Source organism: Pelodiscus sinensis, chromosome 14 (genome assembly GCF_052426305.1).
Source record: "Pelodiscus sinensis isolate ZL-2025 chromosome 14, ASM5242630v1, whole genome shotgun sequence".
Classification (NCBI taxonomy): Eukaryota; Metazoa; Chordata; order Testudines; family Trionychidae; genus Pelodiscus; species Pelodiscus sinensis.
In genome coordinates, this window is record NC_143065.1 from 6007554 (window position 1) to 6034268 (window position 26715).

The 26715-nt window shown below is 43.9% G+C and overlaps 1 protein-coding gene across 3 annotated transcripts in view; it reads left to right on the forward strand.

Moving 5' to 3' along the window:
• Positions 1–26715, forward strand: part of USP3 (ubiquitin specific peptidase 3) — a 71917-nt gene that overhangs the window by 19201 nt on the left and 26001 nt on the right. For 2 of the 3 annotated variants that reach the window (XM_075897641.2, XM_089781910.1), the window contains exons 2-6: positions 198–258; positions 3535–3666; positions 16722–16805; positions 19343–19424; positions 24978–25060. In XM_075897641.2, the coding sequence (XP_075753756.1) occupies positions 198–258; positions 3535–3666; positions 16722–16805; positions 19343–19424; positions 24978–25060 (442 nt within the window). The remainder of the gene's footprint in view (positions 1–197; positions 259–3534; positions 3667–16721; positions 16806–19342; positions 19425–24977; positions 25061–26715) is intronic. The other variant, XM_075897643.2, reaches the window with a different exon arrangement.

Below are 26715 nucleotides of genomic sequence, written 5' to 3' on the forward strand. Positions count from 1 at the left end.
AGGAAGGCTAATGTGCTTTGCTGTCAGCTACCTTTCCTGCAATCCCTACTATAGCTTAATATGTGTATGATTCTTTTAGTATTTCATATAATCCTACAAAGTGGAGCCAGAGGAGAGCTAGTTTCCTCTCACAAGATGGATTCTATAACTCTTAATATATCACAGACAGTTCATCTGACTTTCTTTTTGTTTAATAGTGTGCCGATCCAATAAAAGTCCCTGGGTCTGTCTGACTTGTTCAAGTGTCCATTGTGGAAGGTAGGTACAGGACATAATAATTTGGAAATTACTTTACCTCCTCTTTTTATAATCTTTTCATCACTTTCCCTCCCTGCTGCTTGTTGTGTTTAAAACCATCGTCCTGCAAAGGATCTCTAGATATCCCTATTCCATTGTTCCTCTCTACTAGAGTCATTTAAACTCTAATAGACTATCAGAGGCAGCAAGGGGGGACGGATAGTCGGGAGCGGTTGCCCATGGGGAAATGGCTTTTAAGCCAGCTCCTCATGAGCACTGGATCCCATGGAGCCACCTGCCAACCCAACCCCAGCAGTGTGGGGGGGAAAAAGGCAGGAGCCTGGTACAGGTGGGAAGCTGGCTTTTAAGCAGAGGCAGCAGTGTGGGGCAGGCAGGGAGGGAGCTGGCTCTGAGGAGCCGCCTGTCCACCTTCCCCCTTGCTGCTTCCCACAGTAGGGGTGGGGGAGGCATGATACCAGAGTTCTCCTGTCCATGGAGAACTCGGGTCTGCCACAGAGCAACCTCTGTCTATGGTGGGCCCAGGTGGACAGATGCTGCTCCATGGGATGCTGGCGCAGCCTCTGTTTGCAGGGACCTCGGGCCACCCATGGACAGAGACTGCTGCCGCCCCGTGGCCTCTGTATAAGAGGTAGCAGCCCAGGGCAGAAAGCAGGAACCAGTCTGCGTGGGGAGCCAATTTTTAAACTGGCTCTCCTTGTGGAAAAGCTCCCACCTTCCACCCAGCGCTGCCTCTGGTACAGAGGTAGCAGTGTGGAGTGGCAGGGTACTCCTGGGAGTTGGGCTAGGAGCACCCTGGTTACCAACCCCATCCTTGGGACCATCGAATAATCATCTAATGGATAAGATTTTGTGCAGTTACATGATTATTAAATTAAACAACATCTAACATCCCTACTCTAAACTGGAATATAGTGTCAAAGGAACTAGTGCAGTTCAGTGATTTATACATGCACGCTGAACATTCCTCTCTGCTTTCTATCCATGTGTGCTGAGGTATTTTTCTTTTGATTTAAAAACACAAATAGTTTATTAATGTGGTAGTATCAGTTAATATGGTTTGCCTGTGTTTAAAGCTGAAGACACAGTGAGAGTGGAATAGGGATATGAACCACTAGTCATCTATTGAATAAGCAAATGCTTATCGGATAGTCGACACACTAGTCCAGTGCTGGCCAACCCATTAAATGAAGAGAGCCTAAACAGTGTCGGGGGGACGGGAAGGACGCTACTCCTTTCAAAACTGTGGGTTAGGCTTTTTGGACATATCAGGCTCCTATTGGCTGCCGCCATTTTGCTGCACTGGATGGCTCCCCTGCACCTGGTGAGTACAGGGAGCCATGGGTCGTTTGAAGGGGCACATGGGGCGACTTCGCAAGCTGCGGGGGAGGGGTGGGAGCTTCGCGAGCCACACTTTCAGGGCTGAAGAGCTGCATGCGGCTCATGAGCCGCAGGTTGGCCACCCCTGCACTAGTCGACTAGTTGCTTCCCTCCTTGCTGCTTCTATCAGAAAGAGATGGGGAGGGAGAAAGACGAGGAGGTGCTTCAAAGCGGCAGTGCCGTGTGTAGCCTGGGGCCAGACCCTGGGCTCCACACAGCGCTGCCACTTTGAAATGCCGTGTGAAGCCTGGGCTAGCTGGGGCATCAGGCTCCGCACGGCATTTCAAGGCTGCAACACCGCATGGTGCCGGGGGTCAGCTGGGAACTCCAGCTAACCCCAGGCTCCATGTGGCACTGCCGTTTTCAAACACGGAAAGGAGCATGGGGCCAGCGGGAGACTGCTTGAGTCCCCCACTGGCCCTGTGCTCCCCGCAGTGCTTTTGCCTTTGACGTGTAGAAAAAGCCTCAGGGCTGTTGCTACACTTCAAAGTGGAGGTGCCCTTATTGACTGATCGAATTGTCGATGCAAATTGCATCAATTATTCGATTAGCCAGTTAATCTGTTTAACATCCCGAGAGTGGAATTGCATTTTTTTACTGAAGCACTGCCTGGTTTTTGTCCTTGAAAACTCCTGTTCAGCTTAACAACTTTTTTTTTTTTGATAGACCAGTAAATTCTATTTTCAGTTTTATTTCACAGCCTGCTCTTGTAGAGGTAAGCATATGCTAACTACTGTAATAGTTACTTTCATGTCAAAACCTTCAGCACAAAAAAAATCTGATTTTTCTTGAATTTTAAAATTTAATTACTTTGAGGGAGGGAGATGGGAAACAGTATCATATTCTGAATGATCAGAGGCTGAAATTCATAATTTGGAATATTGTGCTCATTCTTTGTTTTTTACTGTTGTAAAAACCAACCCTTTGTTATATGTAGTAAATAGACTTTGAATTACATTTTTACTTAGTTTGTGTTAGATGTTAAAACTGCTGTCAACCCAGGAATTAAACATGTTTGAATGAGAAAGCACCATCAGTGTGGTCTGGAAATCTCTAAGACGTAGGGAAGCAGCATGATCTTTTGTTCAGGTAACAATTAAAGTACAAAGAGAAAATATTTTTACTGGAAGTGCCACATTGTTCTTTTACCTAGATTTGGGAAGGAGAGAAGAATTATAATACAACAAAAGTATCTCTTGCATTTTCAGATTAAGAACTTTTTAAAGTCAGGCTTAGATTTATGGGCACACCTCAAATTTTGTGAGTAAAAATGTTAATCTAATATGCTTTTTTATATATGAAGACCTCTACAGACTTCTGAATTGCTCTTCATTACATGATCTCAGGTCTAATGCCTCCCAGATTCATGGACTTGACAATAAAATGCAAGAGCTTCAGTTTTACATCACTGTTCATAGAGCAGTGGAGCTTAAAATGGATATGCTTATATGTAGGAGTTAATGTTCAGTTCAAGTAATTGTAGACCTGGTGAATATTGGAAGGAAGAAAAGCAAGGGTATAGGAAAAGTGTACTGGGGGAAGAGAGGGATAAACTAAATTCTGGTGTTTTAATGCGAACAAGGAGAGCTACCGTTCTTGTTGTAAATATGTGATTGGACACACGAGGCTCATAATCACAGGATTGACTTATGAGACCCATGTAGAGTATGTATGCACGTGCATAAATGCATGCCTTAGAGAAAGATAGGATAGCTATTAAAAGGAGCTTTGCGGGAAAAGTCTTATTTTTTTTATAGAGATGATTTGCGGATTTAACACATTAATAGCTGTATTTGGGATTACATCGTTAGACTATTGCTGATATCTTTCCCCCTAAGCTTTGGGTAAATAACTTTAAAAGTTTGAAGAGCTTTTTTTGGTTTTTCTTCTTTCTTCAAGATATGTGAATGGCCATGCAAAGAAACATTATGAAGATGCACAGATTCCTTTAACCAATCATAAGAAAACAGAAAAGCAAGAGAAAGTTCAGCATACTGTGTGTATGGACTGCAGTAGTTACAGTACATATTGGTAAGTAAATGTTTGCAGCATGCTATATGGACTGATTTAGTAACTCATTTGGGACCTGGTGAAACATTCTGCATTTTTAAAACTCATTGTATACACATATTCCCAACCTTGGCTGTTTCAGAATAGAATCTATATGTGAAAGCTTTCTGCTTTGAGATGTATTTTGTATCTGTGATTAAAGCTAGATTCCTATGTTACAAGTGACAAAAAAAAACCTCAAAGATTTTCATTGTGTATCATGTAGATTTCTTTAGTTGCAGTAATTTTTGTGTAGGGGTATCTAAGAACATATCTTTCATGTTTAGGGGTATCTAAGAACATACCTTATGAAGGCAAATAAGAGTACCAGTGCATTCCAGATCTTCATTTCATAGAGGTAGCCAATGTTGCACAGAATAATCATTTACAGATGGTTCAATTGTGAGTATGGTGAGAGATGTGAGTGATTAAGTAAATATGGAAAATTCTTGCCCAACAGATCTGCTTCCTCTAAATGTGTCTTTGTATCAGCTCTTCTGACTTTCTGGTAGAAAGGCTAGTTTGGCATGTTGAAAGCTTTGCAGAGCCAATATGGCTATTGGAGACTGAGCTAGAACTAGCTTGAGTGTAGAATCAAACTATCAAGCAAATTCAAATAGCAGACTCTTTATAAATGGGGGCAATAAGAGGCAGAATGCAGCCCTAGTTGAGGTTGCGTTGCTAGCAATAGTTCTTTAAACTAGGGATGTTAAATTTAGATTAATTGGCTAATCAAATAGTTGATGCAATTTGCATCGACTATTTGATTAGTCAATAAGGGTGCCTCCACCTTTGAAGTGTAGCAACAGCCCTGAGGCTGTTGCTACGCTTCAAAGGCGAAAGCACTGCAGGGAGCACAGAGCTAGTGGGGGACTCAAGCAGTCCCCCACTGGCCCTGTGCTCCCTGTGGTGTTTCAAAGCGGCAGCACTGCATGGAGCTCAGGGTCAGCTGGGGAGTGGATTCCATGCAGCAATGCCACGTGGAGCATGGCGTCAGACTCCACGTAGTGTTTCAAAGCAGCAGTGACACATGGAATTTGTGCTTCAGCTGGGGAGTCCCCAGCTGGCCCCGAGCTCCAAGTGGCGCTACCGCTTTGAAGCACTCCCTCTTCTTCCCTTCCACCTTGCTGCCTCTTTCTGATAGAGGCAGCAAGGGGGGGCTGACTAGTTAACTAGTCTCCTGACTATCCAATAAGCATTAGCTTATCGGGTGGTTGACTAGTCGATCACATCCCTACTTTAAACTGAGCAAGTGGGATATAGGTGCCATTGAGGCCAGATGATAAATAGGGAACTTTATAGTGCCGGTCTCTTTTCAGAGTATATAACTTGTGTTTAAGACAGCGAAGGCTGGGAGTGGTGGTAGGGAATAGTGATGAAAAATCCCAGTTAATCAGTTAACCTGTTAAACCTAATGCTTAACTGGTTAATCTATTAAAGCGGGATCCTAGGCTGGGGATGTGCCAGACTGGCTGGAGCAGCCCCCAGCCCACAGAGCTTCTGCCTCCAGTCTGGTGCAGGGAATGACTGCTGGCTTCCGGGCTGGGGCTGGCTCCCAGCCCCTCTTGGTTCCAAGCCCCCTGCCCGTAGGGTTCCCACGTTTCCTGTGGACAGAGGCTGCTCCGGACACAGGAGTGCAGCCCCTGTCCATGGCAGGCCCCTGCAGGGCTGGCGAAGCTACCTGTTACTGGCTAACTGGAACTAGTAAGCATTACCTGTTTAGGATGATGCTTACCAGTTAACCTGTCACATCCCTAGTACAGAAGTGATGTTCACGATCTTTCTCCCTCCTCCACCCCAAGCAGAATTGTTGACAGCATCTGTTGTTTTTTCCTCTTGGATTCAGCGTTGTTGATACATATGTGATTGCTGAAGGGGAGAGGCAGAATAGTATTTAAACAGCTGCACAATTCTGAAAGTGGTGTTATAACTCTACAGTACTGATCTCCTTTCAATAAGATGCAGTTTTGGGCAGGTAATCTAACATCTTTGTGCACTGTAGAAAGGAATGGTTCCATATTAAAGGTCCTCTGCAAAAACTGAATGAAGTGATTTGAGCCAAGAGAAATTGTTTGTTGCATGTCAGAAAATTAAGAGCTAAGGCTTATGTAATACATGCAGCAATATCAAATGCTTTCTGTGAATTGTTAGGCATAGCAGAATGCAGTTTGAACAGTCTTCGGTAGAGTTTACTTCCATTTATATTAAATTACTCTACCAAGTGAAGAGGCATGTGGTCAGATGTGATAATGTATTGAAGTATCCTGTTGTATGTACAGAAGGTAGCAGAGATGGGGTTGCTGTGTGAAGGTTAGCTCTAAATGTCCTGACTTATGCTGTTAATGTCTCAGTCTTAACGTTGCAATCAAGTTCCTGGTATTGCATATTCTGTATTCTACTGCACTTCAAAATAAGGATGTGGAAAGGAAATTCGTATGGGTAATATTTGGACTTTTGGCTATATCTTCTGTTCCTTTCCCAGCACATTTGAAAACCTATTTTGCAGGATTGCTTTATTGTCTGTAATCTGTCAATATGCTGAGAATTTATGAATTGCATATCTCATCTCTCTAAGGTGTAATGAAATCTGAGTCAAGCTGTATGAATATTTTATTTTCCCAAACAAAAAACAGAAAGCCTTAAGTTCGGAGCTGACAAAGGAAACTGAGAGATTATAATGTGATCTCCAAACAAGAGAGTAGTGCAGCTCTCCTTGTGAGGAAGGTACCTAAGTAGTGTTTAATGGAGTCTGTTATTAAAATGAAATAAATTTACAAGCTACACATTGAACCTCTCTACTCTGGCACCCTCAGGACCTGTCTGGTGCTGAACCAGAGAATTTGCTGAACCACGGGAGGTCAGTATTGTCTAGCAGCATTACAAATGCTTGCACAGCTTACTGGGCTCTTAGACGATATTTAGGGGTAAATTAGAGCTAAATAATAGAACACAACTCTGAGAGCCAGGGCTGGTGGCTGTATATAAACTTTATAGGATTTCAGGAAACTTGGCCACACCCATTATAGTGGACATCTGACTGAACTAGAGAGGTTCAACATGTACTTATGAGCTTATGCTTGCAGGGGTCAGTAAAGTGAGACAGGATACTTACATCTGCAGTAAAAGAGAAACAAACCAGCATACAAAGCTTCGTCTGCGGTAAACTACGTAAAAAATTGAGTTGTATTGTGGATGAATTGGAATTAAATTAAATGTTTTGCTCTGGGGAATTTATATTGCACTACAGTTCACTAGGAAATAGGTCTGTAAAAGGGTAACTGGTTACCCTGTAAGCATTACCTTAATGTCATGCTTACAGGTGCAACCAGTTGACCAGCTTCAGGCCCAGTTGGAGCAGCTAGGGTTGCCAGATGGTTTCAACAAAAATACCAGATATACTTGACATTACATCACCAGCTACATTACATCTTATTTAGAAAATACCGGACATTTATATTTTCTCATTTATATTTTCTTAATTTGTTTCCCAAACAGAGAACTCAAATACTGGACTGTCCGTTTCAAAACCGGACACCTGGCAACCCTAGGAGAACCCCCTCCCGTGGCATGGTGTGGAGTCCCTACCCACCCTGTCCAGAGCAGCAGAGTGTGGGGAGCTGCTCCAGCTGGGCCAGGCCCGCTGTGCTGCAGATGGAGGACTGCTCCTGCCCAGTCAGGCCTATTGTGCTGTGGACAGGGGGCCAGTTAACTATTTATTTTGGTCTATAGAGCAATGACTGTTACTCAACTAAAGCTTACCAGTTCATTTAAATTGTAAAAGTGGATTCCAGTTGTGATTAACTACTGCAATATAATGCTTTTTGAAGTTAGGCAGTGACTTTTTAAATATAGGCAGGATAATGGAAATCACATTTATGTGACACTGATCCTTTCAAGAGAGCACGTATTTAGGACTAAAGTTAGTTTGTCATGCAAACATTGTAGCTAACCACAACCATTCAGAAGTCAGAAATAACAAAACAAGATCCTGAGATTTACTTCTAACTACTAGTACTTCTAACTAACCTAAATTCATTGGCCCACTGAGATTGTCTTCCTCTTGCAGTTCGTGGATTGAGTTTTGAAGCTAAAAGATTGTGTCTAAGGAAGTCTGACTGTTTGAAAGAGGACTTTTCTATTTTGATTCCCTGTGTGTTTTAGCTTTCAGGAAAGCTGTCTGCTGATGAGAGAGCATATCATCTCTTCAGTTCAGTTCTGGGGAAATGCTATAAACATACGCACAGTGGGGACAGGGAGATTGTAATTACAAAATTAAGATTTGGATCAGCAATTCAGAAAGGTCTTGAACATTTCTGCCCCTTGCACTGAGGTGCACAGCTAGGATATCTCCCTATCCTGTACATGATTTAAAAAACAAAATCTTTGTAACCTAACTCCTCACTGGGTCAGTAATATTGTGACAAAATGTGTGTAGTGAAGTTAAAAGCATAAACTGAAATCAGGTCTGACGTGTTTACCAGACAAGTTTGGGTAAAGCAGTTTCTCAAAGACAAGGAACAAGCTGATACCTCTAGTCATTCATCTAGTCGGTCATATCAGATGGCCATTCTTGGGCAAGGAAGGGGACAGGAAGAAACAGATCTGTATTAGGGATGTTAAAATGTTGAATTCTGTAAATGTGTAACTGCTGACATTTACAGTGGTTATATATTTACACTGGGATGAGCAGGTGGGAGCCGGAGCTTGTGGAGAGCTGTCTTTTAAGAAATGCGCTCTAATTCCTGACCACCCCCTACCCTCTGCTGGTGCCTCTGTATCAGAGGCAGCAGCGTGGGGGAAAGAGACAGGCAGCGGTGCTTGGGGGAGGAACCAGCTTTTAAGCCAGCTCCCTACATATACTGGCTCCTGCAGACAGGCCTGCCCATCCCTGCCTCTGATACAGTTAATCATGTTGTGTAAATGGCTACATGTTCACATTCCTAATCTGTATTTTAGGGTTTGCCAAATCTGGCAAGTTTTGTCAGTAAAACCCCCTTTTTGGTGACCAAACCCAAAATGACAAAAAACGCTCAGTCTTAGAGACAAAACTTCCACCTCCACAAGAGAATTTTGTCTCTCCCCCTCCTTTTAGTGCAAACAATCATGTACTACAGTAGGGTTTTTTCAAGTTTATTAACTCCAGGATGCTTCCCACAGTGCTCAGCTAGCCACTCTGGCCAGTGCTTTGAACTCCATTCCTCTGCAGCCAGGTAAACAAGTAAACAGAAATGTGCCCCTTCCCCCATGCAAACTCTGGGAACTTAAAAATCAATTTCCTGCCATCTGGATCAGCATGTAGTGCTCCCCATGGCGTCGTCTTAGGGAAACGGGTGGCTGTCACTCAAGATGCTCTCCTGTTTGAACCCCCACCCCCCGAACTTTTGAATCTTATCAGTGTATGGGATGAAGAATCAGTGCAATCAGAACTGCAAGTGATGAATCCCTCTAAGAAGGCGGTATGATCAAGACACCATGCAATGCAGAGCCAAGATAAAGGAACTCTGGCAGTCATACCATAAGGTGAAGGAGGAAAATTGCCAGTCTGGCGCTGCACCCAAGACATGCCACTTTTATAGCACAGTCAGCAGAAACAAGACTTAACCTGGAGGCAGAAGTTCTTGATGAAGAGGTGGAAGCAGAAGAGGAGGAGAGGATCACTGCGGGGTCAACCAGTATGACAGGCAGCCAGGAATTGGTCTCAAGTCCTGAGGCTCATGGGGAGTATCATCAGCTGGACGTAGGTCCTGAAGCAAGCAAGAGACACAGAGTAAGTTCCTCTATTACAGCGGGGTGGCGGTGGGATGGGCAGCATTACAGGGCACTAAGTTGCTCTAATGCAGTGGGTGGGAGCGGAAGTGGACCTAAAGTTCTGTAGTCACTGCTCTTCATCCCATGCCTGCATGACAGTGTGATCCCACTGCTCAGAGCTGGTTTCTCTAGCCCAAAAGTGACTCACTACTCCACACAGCTGTTTAATGATAGACCAATGCAATGCCACTTCACTGCTGCCCATGTCACTCACATTGCTGTCCACATCTGAGTCTCCTTCCTCTGAGACTAAGTTCAAAAGTAGTTCTGCTGCAATGTGTGATGTCCGAAGCATGTGGAACACAGCACAGGAGACAAGTCTGAGATCCATGATTTCTCTCAGCTGATGCTGGAGTGCGCAGCAAGAGCGGTTGCCATTTGAAATGGCATGAAAGTAAGCCGGAAGCCCAAAGAGGGCTGTGAAGCAAAGAGGTGGCTGATGAGAAGTTTTTCACATTTCCAAAATGCCTTGTGCTATGTTGTGCATTCCCACAATGCCCACCGACTGAAGACAGATGGAGCAAAGCAATGTGTGTAAATGGGGGGAGCTAACAATATGGCTACTATATGTCAACAGTGTGTGACAGTGTAAACATGATTTCACAACTTTTTTTGGTGACTTTTGCATGTTAAAACCAGTGTAGACATATTCTTAACAAACAGCATGAAATGTGTCTCATCCAGAGATTCCTTGTCTCTTCTGACAGCGTAAATAAACTTTTATCTAAGAAAACAGGAATTATAAAAGTAAGGGACAAAAAATACCTCCAGGTGGTTCTCCTGATCCACTTTTGTCTTTTTCTTCTACAAACAAAGGGAACAGGCTTTGGGCTTGGAAGCAGATCCTGATACTTTGTTCAGCAATATTACTGGAAAGATGGGTTAAGGGATTTTACATTGAACCAAGTCTACTTTGAGTTTTAGTACTAAGGAAACATGTTCCTTGTAACGATTTTTTTACTTGAATGGCTTATAATTGCACTCACTTAAAGCTTCTTTGCAGTTAAATAAACATGTTTTATTTTTTAATCAAAACTAATCCAGTGTTGGATGTTGATCCTTTTAAAAAGTGGGCAATGGACCTAAAATATCTCACCTTTCCAGGAGAAGGCTTAACAGTGCAGAATTCAGGTTCTGGGGAAAAGTTCCCCCTGCTGTATTCTTCTACTCTTTTCATATACACTAGCAGTAAAATATTATTTATAAAAAGTCTGCTTCCTGAAGAATAAAGCTTCCTGAAGGAGGATTCTTGTAAATATATTTGCTCTATTCTAACATGCAGACAGATGATTAGCACAGCAGGAGAAAGTCCTATTCATGTATTTATGTAATATTATACACCATGTGTGGTGTTCTAGAAATAACATAGGTCAAATTTTGGACTTGTTCTCTTGAAGGAATATGGTTGTGTTGATTAAGGTTTTGTAAAAATATTTTTTTTTACATTTGAAGGATGAATAAAAACAAATCTTTAGTGAAAAGCTTTATAAAAAATGTTTTGTACACTACTCTGTGATGGCTGTTATCTAAACATTTGATTATGCTAGTGCATGAAACCAGTAAGTGAAATTGAAGGTATAAGTGGCCATGGTTCACCTTCAGTGAAATTTAAAAAGTAGGTAGCATTAGTGATGAAAAGTACATTAAGGTTTGTTTTTATTTGTTAATATAGGAATTTAAGGTGTCGTTGGCATTTATGACATTATTTTTAACTGTAACTGTATGTCTCTAAACTTCATTAGAGATTTATAAAGCACCTTGAGGATTTGTGACCTAGAGATGTTGTCTAGCATTACATTTTAACAATTTCCACGGTGGGATCCTTTGAATATGGTGAGGTGTTCTCCCAGACGAGGTGGGCATTGAAAGACACAAGCAGAGTGGTTGGCTGGAGCAGACAAGTACAGGGTGTTGGTGTTTCTGGCCTCCAGGGAAGAGGTACTGGGAGTGCTGGGCATTGTGGGAAGTTCTTTCTATTCATGTCTGTCAGTGTGAAAGAAGCTATTTACATATATTTGCATGTATATGCAACCACACTTAAATTGCGGCCCTCGGCATGTCTGTGAGTATCATTGTGGCCCCCAGGGTTTCCAAAGTTGTGTAGCCCTGAACTAAAGGAACATTTAATCGTATATTTAGCAGCAGGCAGCCTGTTTTTCCATATGTTTAGTGGGTTTGTAGTTCCTTCATGTGTCATAAAATGCTCTATTGCTGTTTCACAAAAATTGGCTTTCATTGCCTCTTTACAGGCATAGTCTTTTACACAATCAAGGTAATTAATGTTCCCATTCAGGAAGGAGCATGCATGAGCATGCTGGTGCTAGGAACAACACAAGCCATCCTAGCATCATCTATCCACTCTATCCTTCCCAGTGATTCAGAGTTGAGCTTATGGGATAGTCAACAAGCTTGTTGAATAGTTGTTCCCCCCACCCTTTCCTGCCTCTGTCAGAAAGTGGCAGCAGGAGCAGCCCGAGGCCAGCTGCAGCAGCTGGCGACCTAGGCGGGGTGGCGCAATTGGTGCCCCTGCCTGAACGGCCGTCAATGGCCGTGATGTCAGCACGGGGCGCCCGGGACAGCGGCGCCCTAGGCAGCTGCCTAGCACACCTAGGCTCACGGGCCGCCCTTGAGTGGCAGCGCTGCATGGAACCAGACCCCCAGATTCGTGCGGCACTGCTGCTTTGAAACACCACCATGGGAGCTGACCCTGAAGTCCACGTGGCACTTCCACTTTTAAAGTGTAGCAATAGCCGTAGGGCTATTTCTACACTTCATAGGGGAAACGCCCTATCGACCCGTCAGATAGTCATTGCACAATGCATTAACTATTTGATTAGTCAGTTACCCGCAATTTAACATCCATACTGTGTGTAGCTTGCCCTGCAGGGGTGGGCTCTGTTGGAAATAAACAAGGGCAGCAGCACCCTATTTGTATGGGCAGGGAAATGAAACTAACCAATGCAAGCAAAGTAATTCTACTTTAAAAAGCATAAATGACTGTGTCAAAGTCAGACAGGACTCACTCAGATTTATCAGACCGCTCTGTTTATTAGCAAAGCCGCTCTGCTAAATGCACCCAGAAAATGTGAGTACCATGCAAGGTTCAAAAGCCTTGATCTATACAGTCAAAAGAAAGCCAAGTTAACAAGATTAAAAGAGAGGCAAAACTTCACATGATTAGTGTGATTATCTTCATTTCCATATCTCCCTGGTTATCTTAATTGCTTTCTGCCTAACACCTAATGTTTCCTTTTCCTGTTACCCCAGGTATACCTGGCTAGCACTCAGATCTACATACCTATTAACAACATTAACATAATTTCCTCTTTCCTGTTCAGAGACAAACAGTGTTCCTTCAACTTATTCAATTATTACAGTATAATTCATCTTTCTCTTCCAATATAATTCTTTCTACTTTCACAGCTGAAAGATTAAACCAAACTTAACAGGTTCCTTTTTTTAATAGGGTGTCATCAGTAATGCAGATGGAGAAACCCCATTTTTCTGTAAGCTTCCTTATATTGACAATGGCCATTCTGTGGTTCTATATTTCATACATGGAAGTGATAATTGGGCCATTTTTAGTGTTTGGAAATTTTTGTTGTTTTAAAGAGATTTGAGTGGGATGCCAGAGCAGCCTCTGTCCGCAGGGAATTCAGGCCTACTGTGAACAGGGGCTGTTGCCACCCTACGCTGCTGCCTCTGTATCAGAGGCAGCAGCATGGGATGGCAGATAGGAGCCAGTCTGCGTGGGGAGACGAGGGCTCCCTGTGGGTGGGGCTGAGAGCACACTGGCTGCTGGTTCCATCCCAAGGGACAATCAAATAATCATGTAGCCACAAAGCTGATGCAGTTAGACGATTATTAAATTAATCGATATCTAACATCCCTAGTGCAAATCTGATCACTAAAATGTTAATTTACAGCTCAGTACAGCATTTTACATCACCTAAGAGGGTATACTTTGTGTATTTTTTTTTTTTTTTAGATAATTTGATTTTTATTAATTTAGGACATAGTAGGAATTAATTTATAATCATTACCTGTGTCAAGCTGCAGATGCAGCAGTAGTACACTAGGAATGGTAAGAACTAAATTATACATACAAACACAATAACACTTATTTTATTAAACTAAATCTTAAATGTTACATAGATGTTTCACATTTGCAGTTGCAGCAGTCCCTCAGTTGCCAGCTGTCCTGAAACATTTTTTTATTTTAAAATTTTATTAACTCTGACAGGCAAGTCCTTAGAAAACCAAAAGTACTATGTCCTTGAAATGTCTACAACTAACTCTCATTTTCCCCACTCCCACTGTCATTTTGATACAGATCTGATTCCAAGTTACCAAAAAGAGCTAAGATTGACTGTGCTAAGAGTGCACTTAATTCAACGAAAACCAGAATAGGATGGGGTTCCTTTGGGAAAGCTGAGTTATGCTGAAGTAAAGTAGGAACTTTATGGCATCACCATTGTGGTCTGTGACTATGATGTTCCAAAATAAGGGATGTGTATTATGTAATATAAAATAAGAAAATGACACACAGTGGCAACTGGCAACTCTAGATTTCTTTTACTACAGCTTGTATGAGACAGATAACAGATTCTAAATCTAGTTAACTAATTAAACAAGACATAAGAATTAACTACGTGAAACTTATTTTCTAGCAACAGCCAACATAGCAAACAGCTCAGGAATGTATTTGTTAAATCACACTTACACTAGAAAACAGAGAGAGAGTCTTGAAGAATGACGCATTGCAAAGTTGATACTTGTTGTTCTTAAGACATATATGTTCATATCTTCATCCACATCATTTTCTCCAAATAAGCAGTTTGGTGCTTATGTTGTTTCATTCTTGCAGCTAGGCTTCTTCTAGCACTGGTTACACTTGACACGTTTTCCTTTTTTCCCCAGGAAACGCATTTCTTCAAAATATTCTCCGGTAGGGTCCATTTTACACCAGGAAGCCATGACAGTTTTCTGTGGCAAAAGGAAATTGCTGAATAATGTCTTCCCTTTTTCTTTCCAGTCCACTCCAATATTCCTTTCTATACTGCCTCCGTCCTTTCCTATATATTGTCTTTTTATCTTTAGACCGGGGTGGGGAACCTCAGGCCAAGGGGCTGGATCCAGCCCCCAAGGCTTAGGGTCCCCCCAGCATTGGGGAGCTTGTGCTGGGGCTTCAGCCCCCCACCATCCCTCCATGGGGCTGAAGCACACAAAATCTAGTAGGCTGGGCCCCCTTAGGCTCTGGTGTGATAGGGGAATGTGGGGAGTGTCTTTCTCCTAGTCGAGGGCCACATTAGTGAGGGTTTATTTTTCTTCTCACTTGTCCCCCGACTGATTTTTCTGTGGGTCAGTGGTCCCCAACCCAAAAAAGGTTTCCTACCCCTGCTTTAGACAATGTCTTAACTAACTCTGCCGTAGTTAACCCAAGTCCTCCACCACATAAGCACAGAACACTATCCATCCTGTGTCTGTCTTGCACATGTTAGTCTGCTGAGAAACAGAATTTGAAGACACAGAACTTTCAAGGAGCAAAAGCTGGTCCTTAGGCTGAACAGACTTGAGCCATTAATTCATTTGTATAGACTATAAAAACAGTTTTATCTGTTTATAAGACTGAATTGTATCTGTTGTTTTTAAATGAGAAACTTAGTACAGTAAAACTCTGATGGTCCGGCACTCCTGATGGTCCCGCACCATCAGGAACCCGGAAGTGCTCCGGGCAGCCGGACCATTGGAGCTGCTCTGCCCCCAGCTTCCCCGATTCAGCCGCTGCCAAAACTGACCAGTGGCTGAATTGGGGAAGCTGGGGGCAGAGCAGCTGGGGCTCTGCCGGGTTGGTCCCGTAGCGCTGCCCCTCGGGGCTGTGGGACCCACCTGACAGCACCCTAGCTGTCCCCGATTCAGCCACTGCAGGAACTCCAGGAAGCCTGAGGCAGAGCTGCTCTACCCCGGCTGACTTGGGTACACCTGGGACAGAGCAGCTGGGGTGCTGCCGGGTTGGTCTCGCCGTGCCAAGGGTCAGCGCTACCAGACCAACCCAGCAGCACTCCAGCTGCTCTGCTGCAGGCGTCCCCGATTCAGCCGCTGCTGAAACTGACCAACAGCGGCTGAATCAGGGACGCCTGGGGCAGAGCCGGATTATCAGAAGGGAGAGCTATGAGGCATCTGGGGTGACATCGCCCCCGCCCCAGACCCCTCATAGCCCCCTCCTTCCGATAGTCCAGCAAATCTGATAATCCGGCACCCCCTGGGTCCTAAAGGTGCTGGATTATCGGAAGTTTACTGTGTTTTATTGATTTTAAAAAATCAAAAATTGAATTTAAATAAACATTTTTTTTATTTTAAAAAACATCGAATTTTATCTACCCTGTTGCTGACTCAGTGAACTATTCCAAAGATTTATGCGGTGAAAACATTGTGAATTGTTGAACTGTCCCATGTAGATGTCATGAACTGACAAAGCACTGATTCAGACAAGCAGGGGAGTAACCTAAGCTGCTGATTATTATGTATTCACATTAAGAAAAACCTATGCAAATCTTAGAGGGAAAAGGAGAGAAATAGTTACAGTAGTTTTTAAATAAAGTAAAATATTATATCAAACACAAAAGGTTTCAACATTGTCTTTATTTATGGGAGGGGTTTTGTTTGTTTGTTTTGGTGGAAGATGATAGTTGGAGTCATGGATTTAATTTTAGAATCTTTTTGCTGGGTCGGGGGATAGAACTGTAGTAGAGAAAAGTACAGGAGCAAGAAGCTGCTTGCACCTCTTGTAAATACAGGTCTGTACGCGGGGGCGGGGGAAGAGGGGAGATGTGTGAAGGATGCAAAAGCACCCCCACCATGGTCCCCCAAGTAAGCATACTCTGGCCAGCCAGGGGAAGGCAGAAGCGGCGTGCTGCCTGAACCTCCATTCTCTGGCCAGCAGGAGGAAGGCTGGGACTGATTTCCCCACTTACTTGGGGAACTACAGGGAGTGCATTCACAGCCTTGCGGTCCACATTTACAAAAAAAAGCACACCCCAGAAATTCCTGCACACAAGCCTGAAATAGAAAAACAGTTTTGAGAAGTGGGCTAAATTCAGTGTTTTTTACCTTCTTGTTTCAGATTCCTACATCACACCCATAGTCACATGAGCCCATCTGATCTCTCTAGGCTTTGAATGCTGTGCTTCGCTGAAACTCCTTACATATGCTAATTGTTTTTCTTACAGTTATCGCTGTGACGATTTTGTAGTAAATGATACCAAGCTGGGCCTGGTACAAAAAGTCAGGGAGCACCTCCAGAATTTGGAAAAGTAAGTAACCTGCTTACCACTCTGCTCCCTACTGTGGGTCGACGTGGCTGTTGGTTCATTTGAATAGTTTTTCTTTTTGTTCATTGTCTTTATACAAGCATGTTCATCACCTAAAAAAAGATATGGGGATTATGGATTGGGACGACTTCTACATTGAAACTCATGGAAATGGGATTAACGGGTAGCTGTGTCTGTGTGCTAGCTGAGGCATTCAGACTTGTCCTTGTCAAGAATGTGTTGGGAAACAGTTTGCCAAAAAGCTGGCATGGGTTCCCAAAACTAAGAATTGGTTGCTGGAGCAGAGCACTCAAAGTGGAAATGGAATAGGGAAATATCCTGATAAATATTAATTGCGTTCTGGTTTCTGAGCGTCTAAAGCTCATGATCTTATATACTTAATGGTATATTTAGAAATGTAAGCGACTAGTCGACGACCTGCTAAGCCTAGTCTTGACTAGTCACTTCCCCCGCTTGCTGCTTCTGTATCAGAGGCATTGGGGGAGAGAAGCAGGAGCATCTTAAAAGCTGGTTTCCCCAGCACCATCTCTGCAGAGGGGCAGAGGAGATAGGTGCAGCTGGGGAACAGCATGAGTGAGGACTAAAGCAGTCCCCGCTTGCATGGGGTCCCGGATTCTGTCCCTCTTTCTTTGAAATGTACAAGAGCTGTGGGCAGCTCTTGTACGTTGCAAAGTCAAAGGCACAGCAGGAAAGCGAGCGTCCCCCTTCCATCAACTACTCGATTAGCTGATTGATCAAAATTTAACATCCCTTGGTATATTTAGTTATAGATGAGCAGTGCTTTATTGTGACTTATTTCTCAGTAGAAGAGAACTAGATGATATAATGCAGAGGTCAGATACCAACACCACTAAGAAGTGGCTGTGACATGAGAAAATCTTCGGATATTGATACGCTAAGTGTATCGCTTTGGTGTCAGAATCCCCCCCCCCCCCCCCCCCCCCCCCCCGATTTGGCATTGTCCTAATCTGAGGTCCTCACTTCCAGTTGCTGTCTTCTTTGAATGGGTCTAGGAAACCTAACACTCATTGTTTTTCACTCCATTTTTGTTGGGCTGACAAAAAGCACACAATATACAGATGAGGTATGTATTGAATATTTAGGGAAGTCTATGAGAAACTCTGCAACTTAAATTTTTCAGAGGTGACGATTGCTGTTATCAAGGCCAGTGCATGGCTAGCAGTCATATCCCATGATGAAAGCCCATTGCAGTAACTTCGTGGTCAAAAGGATTTAAACTATAGACTTGAAATGGCAAATGAAATATTGATGAACGTTAGCAGAATGTGCTACTTATCTTTAGCTTTTTTATGTTTTGCTTCTTGGCTGGTGCATGAGCTCTTTTTGGAGGAACAATGATATATTAAGATGCAAGTTTCTGTCAAGGAACTTGTTATTTTGGTGTCTCCCTTTGGCCTGGCTTGACGATCACTGATACAGTTTACATGTTACAGTGGAGATCCTAGAAACATTAAATCACACGGCAGCGTTGCACTGCCTAATTTTTTATGAAACCAGTAGCATCTCAACAGTTATACTGTGCTTTTTACAGGTTTCCAGCTGTTTTGAATAACTTGTAAGACAATTCACTTACTTGAGCATTTTGTCTTCTAAAATCCTACCGTAAAGATGATAAAGTGTGTTTAGCGTAAGTGACTGCCATTGATTAACAAATAGGAAGCCCTGAGTGCATTGCATCTGGCTTCCAATAATTTTCTAAGAATCAACTTTTTTGATGTTAGTGATTGTCTCAGAGAAACTGCTTTAAAATGGTTGTGTAGATCTATATTTATTTTAAAGTGTCTTTTTAGTGCTCTGGAGAGACACTTTTTTGAAGACGAAGTGCCATTGCAGACATTGTATACAAAGTGTCCTTTTGATTAAAAAAATTAAGTTTATTTCAGATCAGAAGTCACATGTTAATTAGGATAGTGATAGAAATGTAGCCGTGTTAGTCTTGGGTAGTTGAAGCAAAATGCAGGACAATGTAGCACTTTAAAGACTAACAAGATGGTTTATTAGATGATGAGCTTTCGTGGGCCAGACCCACTTCCTCAGATCAAATAGTGGAAGAAAGTTTGGTATATATGGTTGTGACTACTTTCTTCCACTATTTGATCTGAGGAAGTGGGTCTGGCCCACGAAAGCTCATCATCTAATAAACCATCTTGTTAGTCTTTAAAGTGCTACATTGTCCTGCATTTTGCTTCATGTTAATTAGGATATGCTTCAGGGTATTCACTGTAGCATAACCTAATTACATTAATTCAGGAACTAGACACTATTAAAAGTTTGAGTCTGTGCTCTGGAAAAGACAAATCAAGCATTTATTATACCTCTATAACAGCATACGTTAAAATCAGGGAAGGTCGTTCTGCCAATGAATGTTAATGGTCTGTTCTAGATATAACTCTTATTAGACATTAAGATGAACATGCACTTTGTCGATTTTATATAGGTTTTTATAGTAAAGAACAATGTTGTTGTTTTTTTTTAAATAAATTATTCCTTTACTATAGTTCAGCTTTTACAACAGACAGACATAGGAAAAGAAAACTATTGGAAAACTCATCTCTGAACAGCAAGCTATTAAAAGTAAATGTAAGTACAACATTTTCAGTATTTCAAGGGGTTTTATCAGCTTACCGAGACTCAAAATGGGCCTAATGTTGACCTTTAAAGTGGTTAGAACCTGGCTTCAAATTCTAAATGTTGTATATGTGTTGTTTCTCTGCCTTCCTCACAGAGAGAGGTGATTCATTTCTTTTTCAGAAATTGCTGGTGTCGTCTTATAATCACAGTAACCTAGTGCTTGAGCTTCCTTGTTGCTTAGCAGCATCAGTTAAGTAGGAAACAGCTAGTGCCAATGGGCAGAAAAGCAGAGGCAGGTAAGAGGCAACTTCCTATCTAGCAGACAAGTGTGGCACTCAAGCTATATATTGCAAGAGAAAAGGACACACACCAGTCCTCCCTATTAGTTAAGTAGATAGTTGTAAATTAAGAAAAGGGAGTAGACAGTAAAATGGCAAAGTTTGTAGATATAAAATTACTCAAGATGGGGAAGTCCAAAGCTGACTGCAAAGGAACCTCAGTAAACTGAGTGATTGGTGAACAAAATGGCAAATGAAATAGTGTGAATGATAACTACAAAGTAATGCTCATGTGGGGAGAAAAGCCCCAGCTATACATACAAATTGATTGGTTCTAAATTAGCTAGGTAGTCACTTAACACAGAGACCTTGGAGTCATTGTGGATAGTTCTGTGAAAACATCTGTTCGATGTGCAGCATCAGTAAAGACAAACCCACACAACTCTTTACCAGTATGTTAGGAACCAATAGGAAAGGAACAAACAGATAGAAAATAACATGCGAGTCTATAATTCATGATATGCTCACAACTTGAATTCTGCGCAGCAGTTCTGGTTTACCATCTTACATAAGATGTGATCTGGGGCACAAGTCCATGCTCTGGATGTACCTAAACCTCTGACTGCTGGAAAGTTGGATAATGGGATAAATCATTCAAGACATTGTCCTGTTCTGTTCATTCCCTTTTGAAGCATCTGACACTGGGCACCATTGAAAGACTGATACTGGGCTAGATGGACCATTGGTCTGACTCAGTATGGCCTTTCTCACATTCTAAAAAACAGGAGTTAAACCCTTTTGAAATGTCTATTAAGAAGTGCTTTTGCCTTTGTTTCTATTCTCATCTTGTCTGCTGCTCCCACTTTCCAGGTATCTGTCTCCGCATGTTGGATGATGGGCATATCACTTTTGCCTTCTGTTTCAGGGAGCATTAGGGTGGGGAGGGTATCCTCTCAGCCCTCTCTCAGCTTGGGGCTTTATCTCTAAAAGGGCAAGAATGCAGTGCAGGAATGGAACCTGACCCACAGGAGCTGTAGTACTAGTGCTACAGCACTGATGCATAAACTTGCCTTTCCACACAGATCTCTTACCTGGAGAGGCAGGAATTCTCCAGAGGGCGCATGGAGGTGGGGATGGATATGGCTGTATTGCTGCTCTCCTATGTCTGCACCGGAAGTAAAAGCCCATGACAAGGCAGTTCCAGCTGACTTTGGCTTGCAGGGCTCAGGCTTAGGGGCTGTTTAATTGTCTATCGGGCTTGGGCTGGTGGAGCACAGTTTCTAGGACCTTGTAAGGTGGGAGGTCCCAGAGCTCAGGCTGCAGTTGAAGCCCAAACATATACACTGTAAGTAAATAGCCCCTTAGCTGAGCCAGCTGGCATGGGCCAGCCTCGGGTGTCTAATTGGCGTGTGGGCATACTCCTACTTGAATCTCTGGACAGCCAAGCAGCCAACACTGAATTGCTGTCTTGGAACGCCTGTAGTTTAATTACTTTCAAAATGGGCAGATCTAGTTAGTGTCTCTCTTTAATATAAAAATTTCTGAAGACACCTAAGGAGGAAGCACTTGCAATACAGGCTTCTTTTGGCTACAGAATCACATGAATTCTCAGTACCTGGAAAATCAAAAGTAAAACTACAACTCACGTATACCAATTTAGAAGACTGAATTAATTAGAAAATATTAACTAAGTGGAGTTTGTATCAATTTTAATCTGTGTTGTTTTTTTCTGTTTCATTAATAAATGAATGTTGCCCAAGGCAACTGATGGTCTTTTCTGTGCTGGCAGGTTGAATCAATGTCTAGAAAAAGCAGAGAAGAGGGTGTTTGAAATAATGCCTTGCTGTCTAACCACAGGTGGAATGGGGAAAGGCACTAGAAGGCATTGGTGGTGGGGGATTTTATATTGGAAACGAGACCTTTTAAAATAATAGCATATTGTAATTCATTAGCTAAAATGTGACATCTGATTAATGCTGAATTTTCTGTCAAAATACAGGTTGGACCTTCTGGTCTAGCACCCTTGGAACCTCACCAGTCCCAGACAAGGGAGTTTGCTGGACCAGGCGGGGAGGGGAGGGGGTGCCAGCCTCTCCTCTGGCCTCCTCTCCCCAGCCATCTGGCACTGCTGCCCCTACCTCCCTGTCTGCAACAGCCCTGAGGGCTGTGTGGTCCAGCAAGCTCCCATGTCCCCATCAGCTTTCGGCCCCATGAGCTCCTGGGAATTCTGGCAGCCCTGCTGTGCTGACTGTGGGCTCCGGTGCCCCCTGGGCTCCGCTGGCCCAGCTGGCTGGCTGTACGCCCTGCCGCCGGCAAGCTCTGCAGCTGGGGCTCTCTCGTCCAGCAACACCCGTGCTCCTACTGGATGTTGCTGGACCAAAGAGTTTCAACCTGTATTATACATTTTTTTGGAAAATAACATGAAAATGTACATGCTTGATTTAAACCCCTGCTCTGGAGTGGGAGTGGGGTGAGGGGCTCAGTAGGCAGGCTTTCCTAGGGAAAGCGGACTACTCCAGCTCTCTCACCACAGTAGCTTGGGGCCAGATGAGGACCACCTTTCCATGCTTGCTGCAGCTCTAGCAGGCACAGCTGGAGGAGAGGGGCAAGTCTGGGTTCATCTGCATCCTGTGCTCTCCGGTCAGAGTGAGGAATGCCGCAAACTGCACCCTTTCCCCTTGCTCCCTGACAAAGGGGAAAAGCCAGCAACATCCCTGTACGAATCTGTGGGGGGAAGCTTCACCCCTTGTCCTCGCCCTGCCTAAAGGGTGCCTAACAGGGGTGGAAGTCTTAGGACTAGGGCAGTCGTGGATGAGGAGGGGACGGACAGTCCATCCCCAGTCAGCCCCTTTCACCTGTCTGGCGATTGTCTCTTTTCTGCATGGCTTTATGAGAATCCCATTCCTTTTATAGAATCCCCCGCCAGACACATATCATTTTCCTTGCACAACCAAACCCTTGTGTTGCTTCAAGTTGCAAGAGGAAGCGGCATACCATTTTTGAGGTCCTAACTCATACAGTTCAGGAGGACTTCTTGAACAGACAGACAGACAAACAGAAAAACTCAAATACAAAACTTAGATTCTCATACTATTCACTCTTTAGGCTTTACTTAAGACTTAAGCTTTTGTATATTGTTTGTGGTAGCATCAATGTCTAGTGATATCAAGACACAAACTGGGGACAGTATCTGAATTACAGAAGCTTTCTCCCATTGTCCCTACTTGAAAGCACACTGCTTTTGTCAGGGGCTAAACGTTGGTTTTTGAACTCCTGATAGAAGATTGGTTAACATTCCATTTTGGAGATTGAAGGTTGACATGCTGTTTTTATGCAATACTAATTTTGACTGGCAACTAAAACAAGTGAAAAGAATTTAGAAATAAAAATAGCTACAACACCCCACCTTCTGTGGCAAAACCAAATTAGCCTGAGTGTTGCAACTCTCTAGTCAAGAGGCCAACAGTGTCACATGCCTGCTCTTTCCTGCTCTCAGCTCCTTTCTTGAGCAGTATATTTAATTTCAGTAATTTTCCCCAAAATTCTGTTCCCCCTCCCCCCCCCCCAAAAAAAAATAGAAGCCCAGTTCTGGGGACTCATGAGAAGTCCTAGAAGAGAAAATCTATGCCATGTGATGGTGGGGAAGTCGAAAGGTAACTGGCAAGGAAGTTTATCTCATTTTTAGGGTGAGATGATTTCCAATAGTGCCTTAAGGAAATTGGCACGCAGCTTTAACTAAAAGCTTTGGGAATTGGGTACTTAACTCGGATGATCATGAAAATCTACTCAGCATTCTAGAGTGGATTGTTCTAAAGAGTAAGTTGAATCCTAGGGCTGGAAGAGACCTCAGGAGGTCATCAAGTCCAACCCCCTACCCAAAGCAGGACCAATCCCAGCTAGGGCTTTGTGTAGCTGGGACTTAAAAACCTCTAGGGATGGAGATTCCACCACCTCCCTAGGTAACCCATTCCACTGCTTCACCCCCCTCCTAGTGAATATAATGTCCCACTGCAACTTGAGATCATTATTCTTTGTTCTGCTATCAAATCCCCCCTCAGTCTTCTCTCCTGTAGACTATATGAGCCCAAATCTCTCAAGCTCGCCTCATAAATTGTGTTCCAGACTCCTAATCATTTTTGTTGCCCGGTGCTGGACTTTCTCCAGTATGTCCACATCTTTTCTGTAATGGGGGGCCAGAATTGGCCCAGTACTCCAGATGTGGCCTCACCAGTTAAACATTCTCTTAAAACGATGAAGATCTCAAAATGTCCTCTGAGGGTTTATTTAGATGATCAAAACAGGAATTTTTAAATCAAATCTAGGCACTCTTATGTAACGCTTGTAATAATCAAGCAATGGGCAGTCAAAGCTGGAGAGTGGGCCACGAGTGGCCCTCCTTTGTCTCAGTGTGAAATTAGTCATGTGCACTAATGATGACCCCAAGAATAAGGTTAAATACATTAATATGTACCATTCTGAATATTTCAAAACAAGTAGAAATGCTTTAATCATTTATATATTACTAGAATGGTCATCAACTTCAAATTTAAAAAAAAGAAACATTTGCACTTATTTTGCAATATCAAATCCCTTCCTGGCCTCTTCCCTGCTCCTCCCCATGCCTTTCAGCATTTCTGAAATGTCACAAATTGGCTGATTCGCGTCGTCCCCGCTCCTTTCTCTCCCTCCTAGAGCTTGGATGCCACGACTCGCCTATCCCTGCCCCTTTCTCTCTGTCCTAGAGCTCGGATGCCACAACTCGCCTGTCCCTGCTCCTTTGTCTCCATCCTAGAGCTCAGACGCCGCGACTCGCCTGTCTCCGCTCCTTTCTCTCCATCCTACAGCTCAGACACTGCGACTTGCCTGATTCATGTAATTGAAGCTCTGGAAGAGGGGGAGGAGCAGGGACAGCGCAGGACCCGGCTGATTCATGGTGCTGCAGCATTCAAGTTCTGGGGGGAAGGAGGGGGAGAAGTGGAGATGGGGTGCAAATCAGCCAATTCAAGGTGCTCCAGAAGTGCTGGGAGGGAGAGGAAGGTGTAGGTAAGTGTGGGGTCTCCAGTGTGTAGAGGCATAGGGGAAAGGAGGCAGAGCGGGTGGGGGTATGTGGGCCACACATGGAACCTTGATGGGCCGCAGTTTTAGATTGTTTGAGCTGGTGATGATGTAGGCTTGGTTCCCAGCTGGCTCAAACAAGTTGTCATTAGCCCTATTTGCGTGTACACTGCTGCTTGGGGGGTAGCTGTATGTCTCTCTTCACTTACCTCTTTCTTCTGGTTCCCAGGGGAGCACCACTGCCCTTTGTGCTACAGGCCTACGCAATCTGGGGAACACATGTTTCATGAATGCGATCCTTCAGTCTCTCAGGTAACAATCATCTTTTACATATAATTACCACCTCCGATTTCTTCCCTGGGCTTCAGGATGATTTGGTGGTATCTATTCTGCAGTACAAGGCAAGAGAGGCCAGTTACTTCTCTTCCTCACTCTTGCCCCATAAAACTGTAGGAATTGGCAACACGGCTCTCTCTTCTCTAGAAGGAGTAAGGATTTCTCTAAAGTGAACCCTGTGATTGATTCAGAAGTGGCAATTTATGTTGGAGGAATCCCCTATTTCCGCAGCTTGAAGGGTAGGGGGCTAAGTTCCCTGTAAGATGTGTGGCTGAGTAGCTGCACAACTGTATATTTCGTGCCAGGCAAATGGTCAGTTAAACTGCACAGGCCAAACGAGACAGCCCTCCAACTGGCCAGGCTACTGGGCTCCAGCCCGGCCCCTGCCACAGGCAGTTGTAAGAATGTGAATGAGTAATCGACTAGTCGATTAACCAATAAGCCTAGGCTCTGTTCTGAGCTCCCTGTGAACAGAGACTGGGGCAGCCTCTGTCTGTGGTTAGCTAGGACCCCTCATAGACAGGGACTGCTGCCTCCTTATGCTGCTGCCTTTATATGAGAGGCAGCAGGGGCTCCCTGGGTGTGGGTCCAGGTTGCACTGGCTGCTGGCCCCACCCCGGGGTCTATAGAATAGTCAACTAACTGCTAAGAATTCATGTGATTAGTTGAGTATTCTGTTACCTGCTATCAAACATCCCTAGGCAGTCCGACCCTGGTCCGGCCCTGGAGAACCAGCTATGACTGCCATCATCCCGCCATTGCCCCTGATTCTGCCTCAGGCCCCAGTGCCAGGCCTGTCCCCCATCCAGCCCATTCCTATTTTTTGTCATGGCAGCCCAGCTCTGGCCCTCATCTGGCCTCATTCCTGTTTCCCATCTGGCCCCTGTGGCCTGGCACGGCTCCCACCCAGTCCCTGGGTGTTCCCACACACACAGGTGCTGCAGCGAAAACTGGGGGGAGTCCTCTCACAGTTGTCCTGGTGTACCCTCCTTCGCTCCAAACTATTGCTTAACCCTGCCCCACCTCATAGTATGTATTCCCAGCTGGAGCTCTCTCACCCCTTCACCTGAACCTTCTGCTCCAGCTCCTAAGCAGCTTGTCCCTGGCACCACCCCCAAGGCTCACAGCTTTTCACCCCCAACTCTCTGCCACAGGCCTGAGCCTCCTCCCACACCATGAATCTCTTGGCTCCACTCCTACAACATGAATTTTGTTGTGTGCACCAATATGAAGCCTTCCATAGTGGTGCACGTAACAAAATTCATTCTACTCAGAGGTGGGAAAAATTAGAGGGAACACTGGTAGTGACATGATACCTTTTGCAGGTGAGGGATGAGTTAGTGCATCTGTAGGGAGGGTATTGGCTGGGCTTTGAGGATTGTAGCCTTCCCGGCGGTGAAGGGAGGGGGCAGACTATTATGACTAGGAAAATTTCTGAGTGGTTGGTTTCTCACTGACTGATATGGAAGTGCTCTAATGGTATGATATCACTGCTACTCTGATCAGACAGCAAACCCAAATCTGGACTCTCCTTTAGGTCTTTGGGAACAGGGACTCTTGTGGAGTTGTGCTTCGTCTCCATTGTGTCATCCTCTTGCTCCTCTCCCCCTTTAATGTGCTAGTGAATCTAT